The sequence below is a fragment of the Lissotriton helveticus genome, chromosome 2_1 (assembly GCF_964261635.1).
Source record: "Lissotriton helveticus chromosome 2_1, aLisHel1.1, whole genome shotgun sequence".
Lineage (NCBI taxonomy): Eukaryota > Metazoa > Chordata > Amphibia > Caudata > Salamandridae > Lissotriton > Lissotriton helveticus.
This window is the reverse complement of record NC_136059.1, coordinates 1,944,233-1,957,053: the sequence shown is the minus strand read 5'-3', so window position 1 is coordinate 1,957,053 and position 12,821 is coordinate 1,944,233. Positions and strand designations below refer to the sequence as shown.

Sequence of the window (12,821 nt, the reverse complement as noted above, 5' to 3'; positions counted from 1 at the left end):
TGACGCAGACTCCTGTCAAAATACTCTTCTAGGCATTGAACAGTTTTCAACACCAAGCCTCTCTTAACCCCGCTAGAGTAGATGTTGTAGATTTCAATACTAGAAGACTTGTCAATCGCTAGCTGAATGGCTAAGATGTCCCGGCAATCAAGGTCAAGTTTATGGATTTAACAATCTAGAGTTGCTCTAAATCAAATCATTAGCTTTTCGATGATTCCCCAGTCCAGCTTGATTTTGCTGGAATATGGAAATGTAAGTAACCTGGTTTAATGATTGGATCAATACACCAGGTTTCTTGGAACAGACAAATATCATGTAATTCAATAAAATAGTTCCAATTTGGTAAGACGACTTTTGGCTTCTGGCCACCATGTTTCACGAGACAGGCGTCACCAAAGAATTTTTAGGTGTTGATGTGAAAGTATTAGGAAGGCTTGTATAAGCCAGCGAATCATGGTCTGGTGTACATAAAACAGAGCCACGCGGACACGGCGGCACAGCATGAAGTTGGTTGCTTGTTGGAACGAGCTCACCAAGAGTAGGCTCCCTAGGGTAGACTTGTGAAAGCTGGAGGCTTAGGATGTTGTCTGGAAGGCTACTACCAAGTATGGGCATAAATGATGAAGGGATTGGAAGATTGGTGTTAGTAGAGGTTAGTAGGGGCGGACGTCCACCTACTGCACATAAAAGAGTACACAGAACACTCGGGGGCTACTGTCAACCCACTGGTATTGAAACCGAATATTTGTATTGTGGAAAGGAGATGTTCTAATGTCAAAAGCCACCACTACCAACCATTTTCCCATCTCTGACGAGTAGTTGAACACTAGATTTGAGTTTTTTGTTGAATGTCTTCTAGCACCGAGAATATCATCGCAAATTACTTAACGACACTCCCTCACCTGGCGAATCCAATGAATGTTTTTTTTTTTTTGACATTTCGCCCCTAAATATCGAGAATGTATATGGATTTTGGGAAGAGCGACCAAAAATAGAGCTTGCACGTCGAAAGGGCCTGTCGCAACCAGAGGTTACAGGCAGACGGCTAACACTTTGCAGGAGCCCATTACAAAGACTACCTCAAGATTCTTCACCGGTGCAATTACTGAGTTGTTTAGAATGTTGGAAGGGGCCTAGATGTCTCATAGGCCTTGAATCTTCATAGAAATCAAGCCTCTTGGGGCCCCCCAGGGTAGTTTATCATAACTCAAAAGGGCAACTTCTGGTAGTCCTAAAGAAGAACATCTTAAAGTGGGCTCAGTTACTTGCGCACCAGGCCAGGATTCCCGTGAGGATAGAATTTGCTGTTATTTTGCCATTAGTTATAGCCGTGATTACTACTACTAGTTGATTCAGCTTTCTAGATAGGCGTAAGATCAATAGTATTGAATCCCGAACGTTGTCTCTTAGCTCCTTTATTTGCAATCTAAGGTGAACCAAGTCACCAGGGAAGGGGGTGGAGGGTGGAGGGGCGAGTAGGCGGCAGATTTGATTCACCTTTGGGCCTACTAGATGTTTCCAGATTTACTTGCCCCCGCCAATTCTGCTAGGGGCAAAATACGATTGCTACAAAGAGGCTTGTATATAGAGGGAGGTTGGTTTGGCGTCTCTCGTACAGGCTGGGTCAACAGACACTGGAACAAGGGGGGCGGATTTAGAAGTGCATTTTCTGGTTGTGTTCCCTTTAACCCCTTCGCAGCTGGTCAAATTCCTCTGCTGTTCTGGGGGGTGCGCACAGCGCCCCCGTGCTCATGACGAGCTCAGCTCGTCATGAGCCACGGTGGCCGTGTGCTCATGACGAGCTGAGCGCCTCATGACCACACCCGTTCCTTTAGAACGCTCGCACAGAAGGGGAATTTGCCCAGCATGCGATCGTTCTAACGGTCATGACGAGCTTAGCTAGTCATGAGCACACGAGCACCGTGGCTCATGTCGAGCTCAGCTCGCCATGAGACTCGAAGGTGTTAAACTAACTCAGCAGAGATTGTGCTTGTTTTGGAGGAATAGCCTCTAATTCACCTTGAGGAGTAGGATACACTCCTTCAACGGATTCCACCTATTCTATTAAGCGGTCGATTTCTTTAAGAATGCAATCATTAGGTTTAGTTGAACCCTGGCAAAATGTAGCAGTACGCTGCACTAAATCAGAGGGCGTACGTTTCCCCATTTTAGATATGTAAATAAAAAGGGGGGGGCACGAGACCAAAGGCCTACTTAGAGAAAGAGGCAGCCACAAATAAAGAGCACAATCAATAATAAAATATCAAAAGATACAATAACTAAAAATCCCTAATACAACCCACAGAGGCTAAATAAAGGTCAGTCCTGCACATAGAGTGTACAAAGGGGACAAAAAAAAGATAAACAATAGTCAAGAGTCTTGTTACACAGGGAGACACAGTAAAGTAGCTTAAATGTCCATACAAAAAGTAAAGCCAAGTATTGATGGGACATGTAGTCCCCAGCGGCCCAAATGCATCGGCAGCTCCTGCCCGCAGTGTGGCTCCTCCAAAAAGGTACAATTTGCCCAGGGCAGCGGGGTTGCAGCACTCGATGCAATGTCATTTGAGCAAGGGATGATGGGACATGTAGTCCCCAGTGGTCAACGGCTCCCAGCTGGCAATGTGGCTCCTCCAAACAGGTACAATGCCCCCAGGGCAGAAGGGCTGCACTGCTCAATGTGATGTCATTTGAGCAAGGGATGATGGGACATGTAGTCCCCAGCGGCCAAAAAACGCCAGCGGCTCCCGCACGGCAGCGTGGCTCCTCCAAAAATGTTAAAATGCCCTGAAGGGTTCTTGAGTGCGAAGGTTTGGAAGGACATACAATCTCTTTGCACTGCTCTACATTGGAAGGGATACACATCTGCCTTGGGGTTACCCTGCTGCAGGACAGCCACGTCAAACCTCAGCTCTAATAGAACCATTGAGGGTTTTAAGATACACATACGCAGAGAGGGCTTGATTCACAAAGGGCCTTCGCACTTGTGGCGAAGGACTCACAGTTGTAGGAGAACCGCTGCACTCATGGCGGAATCTTTGCGATGAGAATTCTCAATGACTAGATTCTGCTACAAGTGCGGAGATTCCAGCCACAAGTGTGTGGCCTCCCCCATGAGAGCGGAAGCCCCGCCACGGGTGTGGAGGTACAGCCACGGGTGCGGAGACTCCCCCACAGGTGCGGAGACTCCCCCACAGGTGCGGAGACTCCCCCACAGGTGCGGAGACTCCCCCACAGGTACAGAGACTCCCCCACAGGTACAGAGACTCCCCCACAGGTACAGAGACTCCCCCACAGGTACAGAGACTCCCCCACAGGTACAGAGACTCCCCCACAGGTCCAGAGACTCCCCCACAGGTCCAGAGACTCCCCCACAGGTCCAGAGACTCCCCCACAGGTACAGAGACTCCCCCACAGGTACAGAGACTCCCCCACAGGTACAGAGACTCCCCCACAGGTACAGAGACTCCCCACAGGTACAGAGACTCCCCCACGAGTGAAGAAACTCCCCCATGAGTGCAGAAATCCCCCACAAGTGCAAAGACAACCTAACAAGAGACTCCCCCACGACTGCAGAGACTACCCCACAAGTGCAGAAACTCCCCCAAATGTATCAGCAGCTCCTGCCCGCAGTGTGGCTCCTCCAAACAGGTACAATGCCCCCAGGGCAGAAGGGCTGCAGTGCTCAATGTGATGTCATTTGAGCAAGGGGTGATGGGACTTGTAGTCACTAGCGGCCAAAAAGCGTCAGTGGCTCCAAAAATGTTAAAATGCCCTGAAGGGTTCTTGAGTGTGAAGGTTTGGAAGGACATATAATCTCTTTGCACTGCTCTACATTGGAAGGGATACACATCTGCCTTGGGGTTACCCTGCTGCAGGACAGCCACGTCAAACCTCAGCTCTAATAGAACCTTTGAGGGCATTATGATACACATACGCAGAGAGGGCTTGATTCACAAAGGGCCTTCACACTTGTGGCGAAGGACCCACAGTTGTAGGGGAACCTCTGCACTCATTGCGGAATCTCCGCAATGACAATTCTCAATGCCGAGATTCTGCTACGAGTGCTGAGACTCCCCCCACGAGTGGTGGCCCAGCCACAAGTGTGGGTCCTCCTCCACGAGTGCAGAGACTCCCCCACGAGTGCAGAAACTCCCCCACGAGTGCAGAAACTTCATTACAAGTGCTGAAACTCCTTCACGAGTGCAGAAACTCCATTACAAGTGCTGAAACTCCTTCACGAGTGCAGAAACTCCCCCACGAGTGCAGAAACTCCATTACAAGTGCTGAAACTCCTTCACGAGTGCAGAAACTCCCCCACAAGGGAAGAAACTCCCCCACGAGTGCAGAAACTTCCCCCGACAAGTGGAGAAACTCCCCCAACAAGTGGAGAAACTCCCCCCACAAGTGGAGAAACTCCCCCCACAAGTAAAGAAACTCCCCCACAAGTAAAGAAACTCCCCCCACGAGTGCAGAAACTCCCCCCACGAGTGCAGAAACTCCCCCGAATGCAGAGACTCCCCCACGAGTGCAGAGACTCCCCCACGAGTGCAGAGACTCCCCCACGAGTGCAGAGACTCCCCCATGAGTGCAGAGACTCCCCCACGAGGAGACCCCCCCCACGAGGAGACCACCCCCACGAGTGCAGAGGCACTTTGTGAATCAGGCCCTTAGTTCTGAATTAATTATATGTGGAAGCTTTTGACCCGTTGCTGACCGTAGATTGCTGCATCTTTAGCGGTAAGCACTCACCTTTGTCTGAATCTGTGGGCTTACGCGATGGAGATGACACTATGTTTTTGCAGTGTCGTTGCTTCTTGAATGGTGGGGGACTAGCATGAAAATGATGTGCACTTTCCTGTAAAGAAAGGGCAGCAGTCTGGCTTTGGTCGGAAGTGTTTGTGACATTCAAGGAGGATGGTTTGCTCCTATCTGCTGGCTCCTTGACAGGTAGTGAGCTAGTCTTGGCAATGTCTGTTGGTTTCAGGAGAGGTACAGAGGTATTCCTGCCACGGTCTAGTGATTTGTGAACATGTGCGGAGGCTGCCATGGCAAGGCCAGATTCCTTTTTGGGAGAAGTTGAGGAAGTCTTGACCAGGTTTACAGGTTTCTTGAGAGATTGGGCAGCAATACCACCAACCACTGCTGGTTTCTTGAGAGGTGCAGCAACAACTTTGCCACGGTCTGCTGGTATTTCCAGAGGTGTGGAAGCGTTCTTCACAACATCCAGTGACCTTTCGGAATGCGGCAAAGAATCCTTAGACCGGCTGTGAGATGAGGGGGGGACCTTTCTGTCCCTTTCCTTTTTCTGGCGAGGTGGTGATGGGACTTTTGCTTTATGTGGCATTTTTTGCGGGGGAGACGCCACCACGTTTACCCCCCTCGAAAGTTTGAGAGATTGGGAGTTTGTTTTGTCCAGGTATGATCGGTTCTCTGGAGTCAGGGGGGGTGTCTTGCCACTGTTTGGTCTGTCGTATGAAGATGGGGATGCAGTGATCCGGTTTGCTTTGTTTAATGAAGTAGCTTTGGAATGGTCTGGAGGTTTCTGCTCGGATGGAGAGGCAGCCTTGGCCTGCTGAGCTGGTTTCAGGGCAGGTGAGGATAGGACTTTGGGACGGGCTTCTTTTTTACACACAGGTTGATCAACAGACTTGTTCACGCTCTGCAGTTTCTTAACTGATTGGGAGGCAACCTGGTCCCCTGTTTGTCCTTTCTTTTTCTTGGCAGGAGGACAGGCATCTTGGTTCTCTACTTGGTTTTTCTGGACTCCAATGGAGGCACCCTTGTTCACTGCAGGTTTCTTCTTGACATGTGAAAAGCCAGCAATATCCCCCGTTTGCAGTTGCTTAACGAATGCGGAAGCAGCCTGGTCCTCTGATAGTCTTTTATTTGTCTTGGCAAGAGGAGACCCATCCAGGTTTTCTACTTGCTTTTTCTGGAAAAAAGTGGAGGCCGCCTTGTCCACCGTATGCGATTCCTTTTCCTTTGCAGTTGTAGAGTCTGCCTGGTCCACAACATGTGTTTTCTTTTCCTTTGCAGTTGTAGAGTCTGCCTGGTCCACTGCATATTTTTTCTTTTTCTTTGCAGTTGTGGAGGCAGCCTGTACCGCTATATGCGTTTTCTTTACAGTTGTAGAGTCTGCCTCGTCCGCTACATGCGTTTTCTTTACAGTTGTAGAGTCTGCCCTGTCCGCTGCATGTGTTTTCTTTGCAGTTGTAGAGTCTGCCCTGTCCGCTGCATGTGTTTTCTTTGCAGTTGTAGAGTCTGCCTCGTCCGCTGCATGTGTTTTCTTTGCAGTTGTAGAGTTTGTCTCGTCCGCTGCATGCGTTTTCTTTTCCTTTGCAGCTGTAGAGGCAGCCTGGTTCTCTGCTTGTTTTCTCTTTAACTGTGGGAAGGAAGTCTGGTTGTTTGCTTGCTTTTTTTTAATGTGGGAGGAAGCAGCGTTGTCTTCTGCGTGTTTTTTCTCGAAGACTGGGGTGGGAGCCTTGTCCACAGCCTGTTTCTTGGTTGGTGAGAAGAGGTTCTGGTCTTGCTTCGCTTCTAGCACTGATGAATCTACAGAATAAAATGTGTAGTTGTTAAAAATGGTCGACCAGTTAAACTAATCACAACATGCTCTGGCATACCCACACTGAGTGCACTTTTCTGCAGAGCCAACTAGGGCTGCCTCCACATTACAGGTATTAATTCCCTCACGGCGCAAATCGGAATTAATTGCTTCTTGAGGGGACATGTTCCTCACTTGTCAGATGTTTACTGGCGGACGGGGAGCGCAGCATTGCAGGGAGCGCAGCATTGCAGGGAGCGCAGCATTGCAGGGAGCGCAGCATTGCAGGGAGCGCAGCATTGCAGAGAGCGCAGCATTGCAGAGAGCGCAGCATTACAGGGCACGCAGCATTACAGGGCACGCAGCATTACAGAGAGCACAGCATTACGGGAACAAGCCGCAGATTTACCTCTGGGCTCATTATATTACTTCCCTACATATATTATTAATACAGAATGTGTAAGGAAGCAGCTCCAGTTCAAAGAAGTGTGTGAAGGGTGAAGAGAACCTGCTTGAGCTGCCAGTGCAGCATTACAGCAGCATTACACGGAGCGCAGCATTACACGGAGCGCAGCATTACACGGAGTGGAGCATTACAGCAGCATTACACGGAGCGCAGCATCACACAGAGCGCAGCATTACAGTACGTGTAAGGAAGCAGCTCCAATTCAAAGACATATGTGAAGGGTGAAGAGAACCTGCTTGAGCTGGGAGTCTAATCTGCCGATGCCCCAGAACCAAATACAAGGGTAACGTGAAGCAGGAAGGCCGTAGACTGTACAAGGCCTCATCACTGTGGACATGAGGTGCGGATTACCTTGGTGATAAAGTTCAGCCTCATAGACCGGGACCGAAACTTTGAGGTCCCATTAGCCTTCGTAACCAGAAACTTCAGCAGCCCAAGTCCCTGCCGGACTTGGTTTTATCTGATCGTGCTTCAGTCCCTCTCTTGACGTTCACCAGAACGATTGCGGAGGTTCTGTATGAACAATGAGGTCATGGGTGTGAACCACCAGTGTCCGGTTCATGTTCTACCCAACCCTAAATCAGGTGCCTGTAAGTTTGGGAAGTCAACCGATGGGCCAGGCATTAAGCATCCTCCTCTTTCTAGCTGATCTTCTCTCAAAAGAATGGTGTCTCAGAGTGAGAGGTTTGTGGCTCTATCCGAACCTCCATGGACCACAGGCCAAAGGAGGTATGGCTCTACCACAGGTGTGTTACTGGCTTAAAACTGTGCTGCTGTGACATTTATGCAAGAGTGCATCCTCCAGAGCTGAATGTATTCATCTGGCACAGTAACGGTTCGGTTATCAACTCGTGCTCACAGGCCGAACGAGCTGGACAGCTTGTAAATTTGTGTGGGATTTTCCAAATGTGTGAATATCAGGGAAGCAGGTGGCCAAGATGTGGCACAGGTAAGAAACACTTTTGGATTTTGAACCTTGCCAAGTTGGACTACTTCATCTTAGCCTCCGCTGGCTGTGCTTTCATTACTTTTCCATCGTGAGCATCTCACGTCCTCCAGCAAAACAGGCAAGACTTCTGCATCAAACGGAATCATTATCCTAACAACATCGTAGCCTCTTTCGGAGATCCAACTCTCTGGTGACCTCTCCACACCAGAGGTCAGATCCCCTTGTGGATAAGAAGACAACACTGTTCTTGATTAATGGACACGATTCACGAAAAAAAGGCTAACTCCAAAAAAGAAATAAAACAGAAAATGGTTCAATGTGACTGAAAACAAATTAAAAAAAAACAAAAATAAAAAACAACAGGGGTCATTGGATCATGACCTGACAATACAGGGGTCATCGGAGCATGACCTGACAATACAGGGGTCATCAGTGCATGACCTAACATCACAGGGGTCATTGGTGCTTTCCAGGGGTCATCAGTGCATCACAGGGGTCATTGGTGCATCACAGGGGTCATCGGTGCATGACCTGACATCACAGGGGTCATCGGTGCATGACCTGACATCACAGGGGTCATCGGTGCATGACCTCATGAGGAACCAGCTTTATTGCAGTGATGCAAAGAGGCCCTTTCTGATGTCTCTTGTCACGTTCACACTGGCTCCGCCTCTCACGTCTCAAGACGGGGGTGGACCCCACCTCACAGCCACCATGGAATGAACCACACACCCCTCTCTGCAGCCTCTGATCCAGGTTTCAGCCTCTGCATTAGAGGAGAACATCTCACGGCATCGGATGAAGACATGGCTCATGCAAGGATCTTTCTGAACCTCTGAGCAGCAAACCATAGGATTGTCCACAAAATACGACTGGTGCGGCTCGCGTCACCCCCCGCTATTAGACCAACGGCGCTTTGATATCACTCTTGGGTAGACCTCGCCAGGGAGCACCGGCTGCACCTTACCCAGGTACACAACATCCCTTTAGGGGTCCCAAGATAGGCAGAGGTGTCCAGGACTATTCTGTCGGTATGGCACCCCATCACACATCCTTCACAGTCACACCTTGAGCAGCTGCACGTGTATTAATACCACATCAGAGCAGATAATGGTCCTGGGGTCTATTGGCAAGACCTTGCCTGCCTAATAGCCGCCCAACACCAGATGGATTTATTAAATATTTTATTAGAAAATAATGTTTATTTACATGTGTTTTTTAGTGCACATAACTAGGACTTAAATGGAATTGACTCTGCCTTTAATGTTTGCAATGACATCCATTTTAAGACTACTGAAGAAAATGTGGCTTTTCAATTGCAGGAACAATTCACCTCCACTCATGTTGCCCTTATTTTCATCAAACACTGGCATTGGATGCATTTCGTGGTGTTGTTTTGTTCTCTCGTCAAGGCCTGGACTGTCCAGACTCTTGCTGCATGCCTGCCTCGCTCCCACTGCTGCACCAAACAAGCTGCACTGGCTTCCCGAGTCCAAAAAGGATCATAAATCTCTGTGCATTGTTCGCCGGGCCATCCATCATGTGTCCATGGATCATACGTCTCTGTGCATTGTTCGCCGGGCCATCCATCATGTGTCCATGGATCTTACGTCTCTGTGCATTGTTCGCCGGGCCATCCATCAAGCGTCCATGGATCATACGTCTCTGTGCAGTGTTCGCCGGGCCATCCATCATGTGTTAATGGATCATACGTCTTGTGCATTGTTCGACGGGCCATCCATCATGTGTTCATGGATCATACGTCTCTGTGCAGTGTTCGCCGGGCCATCCAACATGTGTTCATGGATCATACGTCTCTGTGAATTATTCGCCGGGCCATCCATCATGTGTCCATGGATCATACATCCCGTGCATTGTTCGCCGGGCCATCCATCATGTGTCCATGGATCTTACGTCCCTGTGCATTGTTCGCCGGGCCATCCATCATGTGTCCATGGATCATACGTCTCTGTGCAGTGTTCGCCGGGCCATCCATCATATGTCCATGGATCACACGTCCCTGTGCATTGTTCGCCGGGCCATCCATCATGTGTCCATGGATCTTACGTCTCTGTGCATTGTTCGCCGGGCCATCCAACATGTGTCCATGGATCTTACGTCTCTGTGCATTGTTCGCTGGGCCATCCATCAAGCGTCTATGGATCATACGTCTCTGTGCAGTGTTCGCCGGGCCATCCATCATGTGTTCATGGATCATACATCCCGTGCATTGTTCGCCGGGCCATCCATCATGTGTCCATGGATCATACATCATGTGTCCATGGATCATACATCCCGTGCATTGTTCGCTGGGCCATCCATCATGTGTTAATGGATCATACGTCTCTGTGCATTGTTCGCCGGGCCATCCATCATGTGTCCATGGATCATACGTCTCTGTGCAGTGTTCGCCGGGCCATCCATCATGTGTCCATGGATCATACGTCTCTGTGCATTGTTCCCCGGGCCATCCATCATGTGTCCATGGATCATACATCCCTGTGCAGTGTTCACTGGGCCATCCATCATGTGTCCATGGATCATACGTCTCTGTGCAGTGTTCTCCGGGCCATCCATCATGTGTCCATGGATCATACATCCCTGTGCAGTGTTCACTGGGCCATCCATCATGTGTCCATGGATCATACGTCTCTGTGCAGTGTTCTCCGGGCCATCCATCATGTGTCCATGGATCATACATCACTGTGCATTGTTCGCCGGGCCATCCATCATGTGTTCATGGATCATACGTTTCTGTGTATTGTTCGCCGGGCCATCCATCATGTATTCATGGATCATACGTCTCTGTGCATTGTTCGCAGGGCCATCCATCATGTGTCCATGGATGATACATCCCTGTGCATTGTTCGCCGGGCCATCCATCATGTGTCCATGGATGATACATCCCTGTGCATTGTTCACCGGGCCATCCATCATGTGTCCATGGCTACCCTTGGAATAAATGTTGACATTACCACCCAGCTGACTAGAGGCAAACCTACTGTTTCGGCCAGCTTCAAACTTTCGAGAGTCGGTGTCAGGGCGTTTACTGTGCAACCTCCCCCCGCTCAATTTCAGATCTGAGCCCTTAGGAAGCTCCTCAGGGCTTGGCTGCACTCCTTGTCAGGTGGTCATTGGGGCATTTTAGAAATAATGTATTCCATGTGTTGGACTTGGCCCTTCTGGCAGGTTCAGCCCTAAACTTTTTGCTTATGAATGTGAATTGGTGGTAGTGATTTTTGGTTTCTGCGCACTTTACCACTGTGTCCCAAGGTAAAGTGCGTGCGTGTAGTGAGGTTGGCCTGCCCTCCCATAGGAATGCATGGGGAATGTAGGTGTCCATGTTAGTTCCTGATGCGTGGGGAGTGCAGGTGCGAGTTTGGTATGTGCGGACTTGTGTGATTAAATGCTGCGCGATGATGTGTGCGGCATAATTGTGTCTGGTGTGGAAGTGCAACTTCTAGAAGTTGGCATATCTGTGTAAATTATGTCTGGCGTGTGATTGGCTGGAGCTGGCTGGTGAGCCTGGCTCCAGGAGTCAGGACGGGTCTGCCACGGTGGTCAGTGTTGAGATTAGCATGCTGATGTGAGGGAGGGGTGCACCTGGGACCTGAATAGTGCTGGGCTTTCCCCACACAATGCTGGCTCTGCCCCCTGTGGTGCGTCTAATGTCCCTAGCCTGTGAAATGAAAGGGTGGCTGAGGAAAACAAAGTGCTCCAAAACCAGCTGCGACTGGCTTTTCCCCCACCATGCACACAGACATAGATTTACTGTATAAAAAGGGGCTGTGTTCCCTTACAAAATGTTCTCTCCTTGAATCCTTTCCTGGGGGGGCTGCTGCTGCTGGGCGCCAGGAGGACCGCCACTGGGGGATTGCCTCCCTGCCTAGGAGGACCCTGTGAGCTGGATCCTGGGCCCAGCCTTGCCCCCCCCCCCACCTCCTGAAGGACTTGTTGCTGGACTTTTGGGCCACTAGCGCCTGGGAGCGCTTTTATTTGTTTATTTATTTGTTGAGATTTATAGAGCGCAGCGAATACCCTAGGGCGTCTTGGCGCTAGTAAATTCCACCAGTCCACACTCGTTGCATGAGGCTCATTGGTTGAATAACCATGTTTTTAAGAGTTTCCGGAATTGATAAAGGGACGAGCTCGTCCTGATGTTGTGCGGGAGGGTGTTCCAAAGTTTGGGGGCAGCCACTGTGAAGCGACGGTCACCCCAGGAAACTTTCTTTGATCGTGGAATAACTAGGTGGTGCAAAGAGGAAGAGCGGAGCTGCCTTGAAGGTACATAAAGTTTCAGTTGGTCTTTAAGCGAATGTGGTCCTTGATTGTTTAAAGCCTTGTAAACTATACACAAAGACTTGAACTTAATTCTATTTTCGATTGTGAGCCAATGATACTGCCTGATTATTGCTGATATGGATTCAAATTTTGAAGTTCCTGAGAGCAGACGTGCCGCCGCATTTTGAATTGATTGTAATTTGTTTTTGACCCTAACCTGAGCGTTGAGGAAAAGACCGTTACAATAATTCAACGCTGTTAGAACTAAGGAACTCACCAAGGTTTTGATTAAGGTCTCCGGAAGAAAGGGTCGAATCTTTCTGATCATTTTCAATCTGAAGTGTGCCGTTGAAGCCACTTTGTTTGCGTGGTCCTTTATTTGGCCCCTAGCGCTTGAGAGCGCTTTATTTTGCACTAGCGCCTGGGAGCGCTTTATTTCGCCACGAAGCGCTTGGGCGCGCTCTCTTGTTACCCTCGCAGGAGCCCACCCTGCAGGTTTGGCCGCTTTTGATATTTAAAACCTCCCAAGCGGCTGACCACACAGCATATTTTTCCTCTATTTTATTATTAGAACGGGT

General features: G+C 49.5%; 1 protein-coding gene across 1 annotated transcript in view; it reads right to left on the bottom strand.

Annotated features, from left to right (window-relative positions):
* The window catches only part of LOC144817647 (uncharacterized), a 297,722-nt gene that overhangs the window by 165,998 nt on the left and 118,903 nt on the right, over positions 1–12,821 (bottom strand). The window contains exon 4 of the mRNA XM_078674368.1: positions 4,753–6,555. Within this exon, the coding sequence (XP_078530494.1) occupies positions 4,753–6,555 (1,803 nt within the window). The remainder of the gene's footprint in view (positions 1–4,752; positions 6,556–12,821) is intronic.